Consider the following 14539-nt stretch of genomic DNA (forward strand, 5'->3'; position numbering starts at 1 on the left):
AGACTGGGAAAGGGGGTGGTTGGATTTGGAAAGAGTTCAAGACCCATTTGGAGGGGATTCAGCCGGCTTCCGATTGAACAGACTTGATTCCAAGCAGGAAAAACTAACTTTCGTTATCCAATATTTTACCAGCTATAGCATCCACGGGATAGATAGCAACCAAATAATAATAATAATACATACCCGTGTCGTAAGTATCCATAATTATTTATTGTTATTACAGTATTACTCTCATCCATGCGAACATTGCTGTATCATCATGTGCATTATACGCGCCGCCACCGCCTCCTAGATTATCGAAGCCCGCACATCCTACTCCGTAGATACCGGGTTGGATACTGCCATCGAGTTTAGTAGCCACAGCCGTTGTTCCTTTTTAATTGATAAACTTTTTTTTCCAGACGGCTTAGAATTTAGATAGATAGAGCATGCATATGTATGTACCAGGGCTGAGATTTAGGGGGTCATTTAACTGCTACTAATATGATTTCCCTCCTAAGTTCTAACCCACCACCTCTCCAGCGAGGGGCAACATAGCCCCTCCCCCTAACTTGCGCTTCTCTTTTTCTGCCCCTCCTAGAATAATAATATACTCTAGAGTAAAAAAATAACATGCACGACTATGCGCAATGTTATTTATCGATTCTGACGTATACAATATCTAACCCCCTTAAAGAAAAGCCCCTCATGCATAACTAATAATTTCCTTTGATTGTTTTTAACGTAACTTAAAAGTTCGCCACTATGCGACTAATTAACTATGGTATAGTATGCGCTTTGCTGCATAGGGCAGGGAGGGGGGGGGGGAGGTTAATTTTATGTTCCCCGACCCGAGAAGATCTACGGAGTACTACTCGAGTTATCTTAAAATTGAACAAAGAAAGAAAATCCGACTGGAATTATCCACCTAAGCCCAGGAATAAAAAGGAACTGATAAACTACGACCCCTCATACCCATACCCATGAAACAACTTAAGCCATTAGAACCATGCAAGAATCCCTGGCTAGTTGGCGCACGCTATAATATAAACCAGACTAAATGCATCCCAGAATTAGTTATAGCAGAAAATGTTATTCACCTGGGTAGACTAGATAAGCAAGAAATCTTCTTTCTGCTTTCCTTCTAGGAAAAGAGGAGTATTTTGCCCGTTTTAGATTACAAATTATTATGAATGTTAGTTATTTATTATCTCTCCCTAGTCTATTTTATATAGCGCTGTAGGGGAGAGGGAAAATGTAATAGTTAGTTAGAGACGGTTCGAAGAGCGTAGTAGTAACTAATAACTATAGTTCTAGTCCCTGTAGAGAGAAAAAAAAAAAACGGGAATCTATTATCTGATTATAATCCGTCTTAATATATATATGCGGATATATAGTAAATGTAAACATCGCATCCTTTTCTCTCCTGTTATATAAACTAGGTATATAAGCCGTTGCATACGTCAAGTTAGAACTTTAGTCTCTCTTCTGTAACTGCATAGTAGTTACCGTATACTACAGTTTATCCGGACGACGATATAGTTATTTCTCGGTACGTGCTATTTCATAAAGTATACTTTTCTCTAGGACGGGCCCGCGTCGTCGTTATTATTGTTGTTGCAGAGACTCGAGAGTAACTTTGTCCCGTGGCTTGACTGGGTTTTCCTCTACTTAGCACTATGTATTGTTTATATTCTGGTTTATATTTATCTTTTCCTGCTAGTTCGAGTCTATACTGCAGGAAGAAGCTAATATATCGAGTAGTGTGTTAGCGCTCACGGCTTCTGTAGAGGCGAGCTGCAAAGGGCCTCTATTACCCAATATGGATAGGATAGAGCAAATAACAGGAAACCACCTATATCTATCAATATAGGATCAAAGCAGACATGCTAGAACTATAGATGCTCAAAGACAGTGTTCTAGCTTAGCTCCAGGCAGCAGTAGATCCAGGATAGAGTCTGTGGGTACAAATAGCAGATGGATTTCGGTACTCTCTAGTTCTCCAAGCAGTTGATATTCTATTCCCGTATCATATACTTTTCTACTGTCTTTGCTTCCGTGGTCTTAGGTTTCTATATAGTGTTTCGAGATAAGCAATCTTGTAGTCGATATATATTTAAACAGTGTAGCGGATAAGGTGAGCGTAAAAATGCGAATTATAACTTTTCGTATAAGAGGATCAAGGTATATAAACTGTAACTGGAAGGAAAAAGGTCCAATTTAACCTATGACTAACATTTTTCGAATTAATTATCCCCTACCTTATCTCGGATTAAGCCTCTAACTTGCTGGTATAAACTAAGGAAGTTACCTACGTCTACATCTCTCAAGTTGCGAGCGTTTAGAATATAGTGCTCTAAAACAGACAAGACGAATAGTAATATTACTAGACAAGTAAACATATTAGTAACTCCCAGTGTAGTTTAGCCAGGAGATAAAATGCTCCGATAGATATGCACATAAGGGGTACATCTTGGTAATCTGTTATGTTGACTATTTGCAGCACGTTCTTTAAGATCCCAACTATAGCATAGAACCTACTAGGTCTCTAGAATATAGATTCTTCATATACGATAGGATACATACTCAGGACTAATCTCCCCCTAGACCTAGAAGTCAAGCAATCTAGCTATTAGCTAGGAGTTGCAAATTATAGAACTATGCTTCTATGCTTTAGATTCAACACAGTATAGACAGGCATGTATACATATAAAATAGACACGACCGTAGAGAACAGAAAATACAAAGTGGATATAAATCATGCTCTCTCTCCTCTATCTGTAAACACTTACTATTGCCGTCCTCACAGACAAAGCTACTTCCGCTTCTTAAAAATAGGTTATTATTCTAACATTTACTGGGTAAGACTGTTTATTTATAGTACAGAGAAAAACAGCAAAACATGCTGATAGTAGGCGGACTTTGCTTGTTATTGCCCGTTGCCAACCGAAAAAATTATACTAGGACGCGGAATCTATCTCCTAGGATTTCCAAAGCCGCAGAGACTCACAGAATAAACGAGATCAGAGGGACTTAACTAGACGATGAGAAGAGAAAGTACGATTATTAGAAGCCTATTCCAACAGCATCTCACATATTACTATATATACCCGATAACATCGACAACCGAGAAGAAGCGAGCTACAAGTATCCTAGTATATTCAAATTTTGTCTCTCTAGATAAGACCAGAACCCCAGCTGGAGTAATCACTAAATCAGGTATCGGAACCCAGTCATACATACTTATCTACAATGCTACCTCAACACCCTTCGTCACGTATAACAACTTCGTATACACTTACTACCCTAGTTCTCGTGTGACATAGAGCTCGAGCATTTGAACATATCAAAAAAGGGGGATATGTTTACCCCAAAAGGCATCTAGTATGGCCCCGATGTCTCGGATACGGGTTGACGTGCCTGATTTTAATCTGGACGCGCTGCCGAGGCAGAAGGCTCGTGGCACGTGAAACTGATGGGGATGACACACGCTCGTTAATTAGACAGGGATTATTACGACGGGTACGGAAATAGGGCTAAAGCGTAGGAATGGGAACTGGAGGTGGTGAAGTTGAGGGGACTTGAGAGGTACTTGGGCGTTGGGTTGTAGTTGGCGTTAGAGAGGGGTATGCATATAGATTGAATTTCGGATTTTGTTACTTTTCTAGAGAGAAAAAGATGAGTAGAGTGAGATAACCGAAGAGAAAATGTCACTCGCCCCGGTAAGCTCTGGATAACAACATATCCTGCTAGTCTACTATACAGTGTAGATTATACGCCGCACGTCGCTTCATGCGGAGGAGGGACAACTTGCTAATTGTCCTGTGATTCGTATGCATAACGAGGGGTTATAATGGAGATGACAATAGAAATAGCGAAAAGTGAAAGTCTATGATATTTAGTTAATGCATTTAGGCTATCTGCAGCGGACTTGAGCAGGGGACTCAAGAGCGAAGGGTCTCCGATATAGCACGTCACGATAAGTCAGTAGTTCTCCAATAGTTATATATTGGCACCATGCTGAACTAAGGAGGAAATAATTGGCTAAGAGGAACAAGATAGCTATCGAGGAGAACATGGATGCTAAATCGTTACATTTTTAGACCAGAGCAGCTAGTATAGCAGACATCGCAAGATCTATGCAAACCCTTACCAGCAGCACGAGAAACTTACTATAGAATGATTCCGTCAAAATAATACATTTCTCCTCAGCATCGAGTTATCTACAAGGATTAATATGTCTATGTCTATGTTTCTATAAGTTCAAGAACTATACCCTATGCATGCGTCGAAATAGAAAGACCCGCCCTTACGAATTGTAGTTCCACATAGCAAGATATTGGTTTTAGTTGTATATCGTATCTCAACTACCCAGAATAAAGATCTATAAGAAGCTCTATAAGAATCACACGTTAGTAGCTATGAAATTAGTAGAAGTATAATGTGCCGGCACACAAAGCAAACGCCAGGTGATCTGTCAATCATCCGTTTGCGGCAAATTCTTCATGGCCTGAATATAGGATAGAACCTACTAGATTACGAGGATCTAGAGATAAATATGGGTTCAACCCCCCCCCTTAGGACCAGATTAAAGCAAGCAATTCAAGTTGTTCAGGTCAGATCTTGCTTCCGTGCTCTTTAATATTCGAAATAATGTTTAGATTCTATAACGACCCCCCAGATATTCAGAAATAACTTTTATTATTCGGTATCTTTTCTGTAGCTTTTCTTTCTCCTAGCTTACAGCAGAGGTAGCTCTCATAAACGCCCATACCATTTTTTATATTGATAGTATATGAGCAGGAAATAGATTCCGACACTGCATCATATTCCATCATCTATAATATCTAAACCGGATAAGGTGCGTAGTACACACAATGCGACCAACATGCTAAGCTCCAGTATATGCGTCTAGATCGTGACAGAAAAGTAAAATCACCTGATATTGAAATCTTGTGATAGGCAGAACGCACTTGATGGAGGTGCATCTTTCAAGTCTTTTCGAGCCGCACAAAAAAAACCTGCGTTTTGATTTCACCTTTCTTGGATTTTATGTCTTCTGCTGAGTTCCTAAGTTTCTGCGGATCATGATGGTCAATTGGAAATATTGCTGGTAGATTGTCGTCTATTTAGTCGATCAACCCGAATAAATTTGCAGGACATCTCTGGAAAAATGTCGAACTGAACTGATCACAGCGCGGATTTGATCTGCTTTAGAGATTAGTTCTTGAAAGATGATAGAAAAGATGAATTCGTAAGTATATGTTGTATTGTTTGGTGCCGGGATGGGCTATTTGATGTAAAGCTCAGCATGATTCTAAGCTTCGTATATGAAACCCGCAACACGCCTTGTGATTTCAAACCACTCCTACGGAAGCCAGCGCAGCCTTCTCATACTCGCCTATTCCATAAGCCCCTACTAAGCTCTAAGACTATGGCATCTGGGGTTCGTTGTAGATCTAATATCACTATCACTCATTCGTCCCCGACGTCATTCATCGACCCTGATAGCGATATGGCCCGAACTCTGGGGCACAAAAAGAAGCACATAGCCACACCATGCGGGGTTCGCCGAGCGGCGAGGGGCAACGGATATTTCCTGCGACATGGGTGAAGCAGTAGTAGGTAACCTTGCGGGATGCGATACGATAGAAGCTTCCTGTAACAGGAAAGAGGACGAGAAAAGCCTTGACCGTGGGACAGAGAGGCTTGCTCTAGATAAGTCAGCTGGCAGGATAAAACGGCTACGTTATCAACGGCGCGCGGGTAAGCCCATGGCAAAGGGTCCTTAAGTTAACTATGCCCGAGTATTAGTTCAGGGATGCAATGTTGTTATCACGTTGATGTCCATGATCTGATAACCATCCTTGCCACCGAGGAGATCGTTCCACAGCAGTGAATGCATTACTCTATAGAAATACAGATAAATTAGCCAACTCCAATAATAGAAAACTGATGCCCCTTCTGGATGCCTTCGGCTCTTGAATTTCGACCTCGAGCCTGACTTACTCATGCTTCCCCCTGTTCCCTTGCCGGCCCGTCCGCAGAGACAGTCCATGACTCCAGAGTCCACGGCACAGTTAGGGCAGTTAGTGAAATTAAATCCACCGTGTTGCCAATCTTCCAGAACGAATGGAAGTCAAGACAGTTCCCCGAGAGCCGGTCGCTGCCCGCCGTCCTGGGAGTTGGGTCGCCTACGTAGAAACTAAGCCAGGAGGCCGGGAAATCGGTCGCGTGCTATTCCCGCGACTTCGGTTTAGTTACTTAGTGGCCGTATAGTCTTTCCTGTCGTTTGTTAGTACTGCCATCGATAAAAATTACCATAGGGACTGAAACATATTTACTTCTCTTGAAGCGCGAGGCTTGATCGCTCGAAGCTAACTTCCAGTTCTAGAAGCATGTTGATGGGTCTGGGCTGACAGCTAGAAGTTGCTTAAAATATTCGGTACCGAGAAAGCCTCTCGGCATCGTGCCGGAAGACCATAAGCTATTATTTGAGGCGCTATGTCTCTTTCTTGGGATTGCAATTTCGATGCGACGGTGTTGATGGTGAAACTAGATAGAGACAAGGCTGTCCATGGAAGATTCCGGATAAAACCCGGACTTTCTTGCTATTGGAAGGACGAGATGCTTGCCCAGATGTATGCTTCATACTGATGGGCGGGTTTCTAGAAGGCCGAATACTAGATACCAAAGGCATGGTGGACCACTTGGGCTTTCCCTCCGGCACGCTCCGTTATGGTGTCTGTAGGTCTTGATATGGCATATGCAATCACGGACAACTAGAAGATTAGCCTTAGCTGTCAACCTCAACGCAGACGAAGCGCCATACTCGGCTCAACGGAAAAAGAAGCAGAGTCAAGAAGTCTTCAGTCGAGGTTCGTGAAGACACTGCTAATAGTTAGCAGTGTGAAGGTCTGCACACAGCTCCTGCTTACATAGCAGCAATTGACGACGGCCCAGGCCGCGTGTTCTCGACTGCTCGCTAGGATTTCCACTGCCCCCAAATCTTCCCGCGGGCTGCCTAGCGCACCTCCTTGGATGGGATCTGACTGGCCAATTTCTCTGGCTAATGTAACAGATGATGGCGAGCAAATCAGTGGATTTCAATGACTGTACGAGATACATTTTCGGTTTAGATTGTTCCTGGTCACTGTTCTGCGATTGATCAGCGAGTGCATTGAAAGCTGTGACTTATTATCCCTATAGAGTATGCTTGCTTTACCCGCAGCCAAGGCTGGCTAGCCAGAACAGTGATGGGCACATCATCAATAATAATGCTGTCTCCCCTGGCCTTGGACGCGAATGGTAGGAGTACCCAATCGATGTCAATCAATTGCCCGAACCAAGCCGACAGCGATGCAGTGGTGCTCCAACGGTCAGGAGAAGATCACCGCTAACATCGCCTTGGGACTGACGGTTGCTAAGCCAGCTGTTAGGCGCGCAGTGGGTCAGTCACCAATTCCACGAACTTTAGTGGCTGAAAGACGCATCGTAAAACGAAATTAGTTATTATGGATGCTGAGTATTGAAGCCAGTGACTCAGTTAACTGTGTAGACTTACTTCGATCATTTATAGCCGAACAGGCCCCAATATTGTGATTCAAGGAAAAGCCCCGGAACAGATCATTATTGTCGGCCGCGCCAACATGAGTAAAGTCGGGACTCAAGCATCTGAGTTAGGAGAGAACAGATGTGAACTGTAGAATGAATAATCACCCGCAAGGGAGTGTGCGATTATCATGATCCCGCGCCATATCATTCGTGCTCACTAGTTGGTCCGTCCGTGGAGCGTGGAGAGGCTTCTGGATAGTTATCGCTCCCGTGCCTGACAGGCTCAACCGGACCAACCCGCATGAGACTATTCCTGTCACGTCAAACATGTTAAGCCCTAATCTTCGGCACTGTGAAGAAGAAGATTATCATCTTGGACAGAGACAGATGGACCAGGCCCAGCACCTCGTCAGTAGTAGTAGTTGGGGATATCTTGGCAACAACAGAATGGAGCACTAGCCAGTCTCGTCACCCCATGTTCTTTGGCTGTCACCGGTGCGACGCTGCAGACGTCGCATGAAGAACCTCCACAAGCTTCAGCACCGAGCTTCCAGAGAAGCTGACGGGGAACAACCCGAGCCTTCGAGTGTCCCCGCACCGCGCGAGCCTTATTGATTGTCCCATGCCCCTTGCTGTCCGTTCCACACTGCAGGAATCGTTATTGGCCCTGGCAGAGCGACCAGCTCTTGCTGGATCCGATCCTGTCTGTCGGTTGGCAGGTTTTTGTCACTGTGTGCTCTTGCAGCAAGCGTGTGGCCCCGGCTGCACTTCGTTATGACGGGTCGACCTGGTCTAGAGTATTAAGTTACTCCAGAAGAGCAAAAGTAAGGCTGGTACTTGCGTCGACAGGACGGGTCACCTTACAGTCACGGTACCTTGGATCCATGAGCAACAAGTGGGTGCTGGAGGGGGCCAACGGAGGAGTAGTTAGTTACGGCTGTCGCACAGACCAGAAGAAGAACAATAATAAATAAATTAATTAAATATCTTTCAGAATCATCGCTGCGGCGGCGGGACAGGCTCAAAAGCGCAGTTGCTGGCAGCTTGTGTCGGTGGACCCCGGGGGAGTTGAGCCGGACTGTTAGTCGGGACCTCCTAACAGACGATGAGAAGAAGGATTCGTAAAAAGCGTCCTTAGAGCCTAGCGCTCGTGCCATTTGACCGCCATTGCGCCCGTCCAGACTGGATTGTACACAGTGGACGGACTCCATAGGTATCTTGCTGGTACATGCACCCGTGCTGGTAGTGTCAGGCACAGGGAGACCAGGCCTCGTTAGCACCGTGTAGAATGTAGATAGATGGACGGTTAGTTCTAGCAGATAGAATAGTGGTTAATCGAGTAAGAACTCACAAGAGTTTCATCGACCAGGGGAAATAATAATAATGATGATAATTAATATGTATCGATGGAGTAGCAGTGACATTGGCAGACCAGGGTTGGCTTCAGGAAAAAAGGTCTCCCTCTCTCTCTCTCCTCTTTTTCCCCCCCAAAAGGCGTCGCCCTCACCCACGGGACAGCTTGAGATAGCCTTATCCGGCCTCCGCCTCCACTCCCCGTAGACTCAGTAAAGTAAAGTAAAGTAAAGTAAGTAGACTGCTTTCTCTCCTCTCCTCCTCCCACCAGTTATCTAGTTAAACTAGTTAGCCCACCGCTACTGACCCTCTGCGTCGTCGGGCGTCCAGCATCTCTTTCTCTCTCTTTCAACATTATTGTTCCCTCTCGTCCTGTTCCCTCCTCCCTCTTCCAGGCCTGTCGTTTCGTCCACCATCTTTTCGATTCGTGCAAGGGAGAACGGGCGTTGCGGCACCTCTCATCGACCGGTCGAATTCTGGACGTGATTCGTTTCTCCCACACTAAGTGCGGCCGGCCACCGTCGCCCCGTGGATGATCCCGCAGAACAACCCCCCCCCCTAACCTCCAGCTTCTCCGGCTTGATTCCTCCCCCAAGACATGAGATACGTGTTCTGAGTCCGCTGAGCAGACCTCCAGGAGAACGACAAAAGAGCTCCTGGCTCGCGATTCTGGCGACGAGCAATGTACTCCAATCGAGCGGCTGAGCCGCTGGCGATTAATACGAGATCTGGGCTGGGGAGCAAGACGGGCACCACCGTGACAGCCGCCTTTCAGTACACAGAAGACGATCCCGCCATGCTGTCTACCACCCCCAGGGCCCGCGGACGAGGTTCCAGCGTCTCTGCGCAGAGGAGAGACGTCGATGTGTCCGAGTCGCCCAAGCGACAGCAATCTCCCATGAAATTCACCGGTGCGGGCGGTTACGCTCCCGCAGCGGAGCCTGCCCCGGCCCTGTATGTGCGGGCGCTATACGACTACACTGCGGATGACCATACCAGCTTGAGTTTTCGCCAGGGCGATATCATCCAGGTGCTGAACCAGCTCGAGACGGGCTGGTGGGACGGTGTCATCAACAACGTTCGAGGCTGGTTTCCCAGCAACTACTGCGCCATTATTTCGGATCCCAACGAACTCGACGACCAAGGATCCCACTCCCAGCACGGTGGAGATACGAGCGCAGAATCGGGAATCGAGGATGAGTACGAAAGCGACCGCGATGATGACGATGTCGACTCCGTGGGGAACCCCCGCGACTCGCAGCCTCTGCTCCCCATTGAAGGCGTGGGAACCGACCGGGAGGAGGCTTCTGCATTTTGGATCCCGCAGGCCACACCAGACGGGCGGTTATTCTATTTCAACACCCTGACCGGCTACAGCACGATGGAGCTGCCCTTGGAGAACCCGCTTCTGGCAAATGAGACGGGCCCTCGAGACCGCAATGACTTCTTTGTGCCCGACCAGACTCGTCCGCCGCCCGAACTGATGGCTCGAGGCTTCGAGCGCGAGGAAGATGATTACGATGGCTCTGCGTCTGAAGCGGAAGGGGAGTCATTGATGCTGGCATCGCATGATTCAATGTCGCGCAGACGTCAGTCTTTTGTCTCTGACGGTATCTCCCCGGCTACTTCCATGGACTCTTTGAATCCCTCTCCCGTGAAGAAACCGTCCGGCGATCTGAAGGGGTCACAAGCTCCCTTCAACATCACTTCAAAGTCGTACAATGCCCTGAACGCCGCTTCTGTTTCCCTCTACGACCAGGGTCCAAGACCGTCGGTATCTTCTGGTATTCCAAAACACTTTCTTGATGACGGCGTCGCCTACCCGATCACCTGGCCTGCCTTGGTCGACAACATGCGCCAGGCTATTGAGGCATATAAGCAAACCCTCATCAACGGTGAACGGGCTGAATATGTGCGACGCGCAGAAGATATATCTGACCATCTGCGGATGCTGTTAGCAGCCGGGTCAGACACAACGGACAATCACTCCGGGAACCCGTCCATCATCTCCACTAACAGAGCTCTATATCCGCATTTCAGGGATATGATGTCCAAGTTTTCGAAGTTGGTCTTGTCGTCCCACATTGCTTCCGCCGACTGGCCGGGACCGGATTCGGTTCCCAAGTGTCTTCAGGAAGCGGATGGCGTCATGAATGGAGTCTACGGTTACGTAGATGTTGCCAGACAGCAACGCGGCGAGGAGATCAAGCGGATAGTCCCTGGCTTCGTCTTTGGTAGTGCCGCTGGTGGACACTGGGAGAACAACGGAGTGAGATTAAATGATTCCGGCCCGACATCTTTCCTTGATCAGGACCCTCTTGAATCTCGTCCGGAGCCATCTGTTCCTCTCGACACATATCTCCTGGAGAAGGTGGATACCCTGAGAAAATCCTTCGTGGGGAGCATCAGACGCTTGGAAGAACAGTGCGCCCTAAATGAGAAAGTGGTCACCGCTGCTGGACATCAAGTTCTGAGCGAGGCTGTTTGCACTGCTGCAATCAAGGTAGTCGAACACTTTCGGCCTTGGATTTCTGCCATCGAATCGGTTAATCTTGCGCCCCTGGGAACGAGCTTCCAGAACCCGCAGCTGGTGGACTTCAGCGTGCAGAAGCAGAGAGTTTACGATGGTATTGCGGACCTTATCTTGAGCTGTCAGGGCGTTTCCGCTCCTCTTGGCGATGAATGGGCGGAGTTGCGTGGTGACTCGCTTGAGGACCGATTGACCGGCGTGCGCGTCGTCGCCAAACAGATAGAGAATTATGTCTCTCAACTGGGCTTTTCACTTTCGCTGCTTCAAGAGCAGATCCCTGAGATGACCTCTCCTCAAAACCAGACTCGCTTCGGAAGCACTAGTGAGCCGTTTAAGCTCCACGTCCGGGCAGATTCTCAAAGCTTGAGAAATAATGATCCTCTTCCATTTGGCCTTGACGGGGAGCCCGAAAAGGTTCGACGCAATATGGACAAGGCGCAGCGTTTCTTCGGCCAAGCCCCACCAACTGCCATCACTAGAGAACCTATCCGGGAGCCTGTGAGAGAGCCAGAAGAAACGCCTTGGTTCCTGAAGATTGACCACGAAGGTGAAGTATTCTACGATACCAAGGGAGATCCGCCAACCCTCAAGTGCGGTACACTCGCAGGATTGGTGGAGCACTTGACGCGCCATGACAAACTCGATGCTTCTTTCAACAATACTTTCCTCCTCACATATAGATCTTTCACCAGCGCACCCGAACTCTTCGAGATGCTCGTCCAGAGATTCACCATTCAGCCACCGTATGGCCTCAGTCAGGACGACATGCAGATGTGGGTTGATAGGAAGCAGAAGCCCATTCGTTTTAGAGTAGTCAATATCCTGAAGAGTTGGTTCGAGCACTTCTGGATGGAGCCAAATGACGAAGAGAACATGAATCTCCTCCGACGAGTCCACGCCTTCACGAAGGACTCCATTGCTACCACGAAGACTCCCGGCTCTCCGCAGTTGCTGGCTATTATCGAGCAGCGACTAAAGGGTCAGGACACCACCACTGCTAAACGGCTGGTCCTCACGCAGGCCACTCCCGCTCCGACACCGATCATTCCCAAGAACATGAAGAAGCTGAAGTTCCTAGACATCGATGCTACCGAGTTCGCTAGACAACTGACCATCATCGAGTCGCGACTGTACGCCAAGATTCGGGCTACTGAGTGCTTGAACAAGACTTGGCAGAAGAAGGTCGGCCCTGATGAGAAGGAGCCTTCCCCCAATGTCAAAGCTCTCATTCTACATTCCAACCAGTTGACCAACTGGGTCGCGGAGATGATTCTCACTCAGTCCGATGTCAAGAAAAGAGTTGTCGTTATAAAACACTTTGTGAACGTGGCAGATGTACTGGGACTCCCTTTATCTCTCTATATGAACATTTGCTGACTCAGATCTACAGAAATGCCGTGCTCTCAACAACTATTCTACTCTGACATCCATCATTTCTGCTCTTGGAACAGCGCCCATCCACCGTCTCGGTCGGACTTGGGCCCAAGTCAGCGGGCGAACATCGACAATCCTGGAACAGATGCGCCGATTGATGGCCAGTACGAAGAACTTTGGCGAATACCGCGAGACGTTGCATCTCGCGAATCCTCCTTGTATTCCTTTTTTCGGTATGATCTTTCGATACTCTGCAAATCATATGTACCCCAGCGCCACTAACACTCTATCTCTAGGTGTCTATCTAACCGATCTGACTTTCATCGAGGATGGTATTCCATCTTTGACACCGTCCGAACTTATCAACTTCAACAAGCGTACCAAGACTGCTGAAGTGATCCGGGACATTCAACAATATCAGAACGTGCCGTATCTCCTCCAGCCGGTGCCCGAGCTGCAGGACTACATCCTTAGCAACATGCAGGCCGCTGGAGACGTCCACGAGATGTATGACCGGAGTCTGGAGGTAGAGCCTCGAGAACGAGAGGACGAAAAGATCGCTAGGTATGCTGCTGCCAGTAGAGAAGTGCGACCACTGCAAACCAGTTCCCTGGCTGTCGCAAGTGTGGTCGCATCATTACGATGAGTCCTCTTGCATGCCTCTCTTCCCTACACATGATTTTACACCATACATTGCGCACTATACCCCCTTCTTTGCTTTTCTTTTCATGAACTATGATTTCACACAGCACGACTAGATACCATATGGCGTTGCAATTTCTTTGGGTTTGCAGAGCGGCCGCCATAATAAGGCAGATCATTTCCAAACAGGAAAACCCCAGGCTGTTGGTTGCACGCGACGGGGCGATCTGGCCATCGTTATTCGCATAGCTTACCTGTTTCCACCAGTCTATCTTCTTATATCCATGATACTCGCGTTCCCCGCCGATTGTCACTTTTCTCTTCATGAGGGCACGAACGAATCACTAACATTTGGTCGTACGTAGACTCCTTTCTGAGTCGGGCTTCCTGTAAACAGCGGCGGTTTTCGATTGGGCGAGGCTACAGAAGGGGCGGCTCTCCGCTAGCACGCAATCCCTGGCGACGTCGTATCCGAGCCGTGGGGGTTCTTATCTCAGCCATCACGCGATACTTCTCGGTTCACTTATCGCACCGTCCGGCTTGGCCTGTGAGAATAGCAAAATTCTCACCAGCGGTAAGCCGAGTTCGGTAAAGCAGTTCAGATTACTGTCCGAGCTTATACACAGATTGGCCGCCTGTGCGCCCTATGATCGTTCCTCGAGTTGTCAACAGAGACGCGCGAGATGACCCCCGCCAGGATGGAATTGTCCAATCCTGATTTATCTGACAATATGATGATGATGACTACGTTTTCGCACAAAGATACCCTATCCCGCGACGTTTCAATAGGCTGGCGGATGCTCTTCGCCCCTGACCTTGAGACGTGCGAGAGCGTTGGAGATGATCTCGCGCAATTTTTGACGAAGGGAGCCATTCGTGTGTGCGCCATTTGGCCGCAGCTCAAACGGCTGTTACACAGATTGACTTCACGTTCGAGGCCAGACGTCATCTGTTCTGACTTTGCAATCAACAGCTAGGCTCATCCGAGGATGGATCTCTGATCATCTCCTGCAACATCACAGCAGTCTGTCTGTAGCCGATCTCATGTTACTACGGACAGTTACGTGAACCTTTCTCTATTTTAGCCTCAAGCAGCCTCCAGTGATG

At 47.7% G+C, this 14539-nt stretch overlaps 1 protein-coding gene across 1 annotated transcript; it reads left to right on the forward strand.

The window, feature by feature from the left end:
• Window positions 1-9568: 9568 nt before the first annotated feature.
• Window positions 9569-13436, forward strand: C8Q69DRAFT_404620 (putative cell division control protein Cdc25; the record flags this gene model as incomplete). Its single annotated transcript, XM_028628043.1, has 3 exons — window positions 9569-12751; window positions 12807-13023; window positions 13087-13436. 3 exons carry the CDS (start codon window positions 9569-9571, stop codon window positions 13434-13436), a joined length of 3750 nt encoding a protein of 1249 aa, XP_028483594.1.
• Between the last annotated feature and the right edge of the window lie 1103 nt (window positions 13437-14539).

This window comes from Paecilomyces variotii (assembly GCF_004022145.1).
Source record: "Paecilomyces variotii strain CBS 101075 chromosome Unknown C8Q69scaffold_8, whole genome shotgun sequence".
NCBI classification, from domain to species: Eukaryota; Fungi; Ascomycota; class Eurotiomycetes; order Eurotiales; family Thermoascaceae; genus Paecilomyces; species Paecilomyces variotii.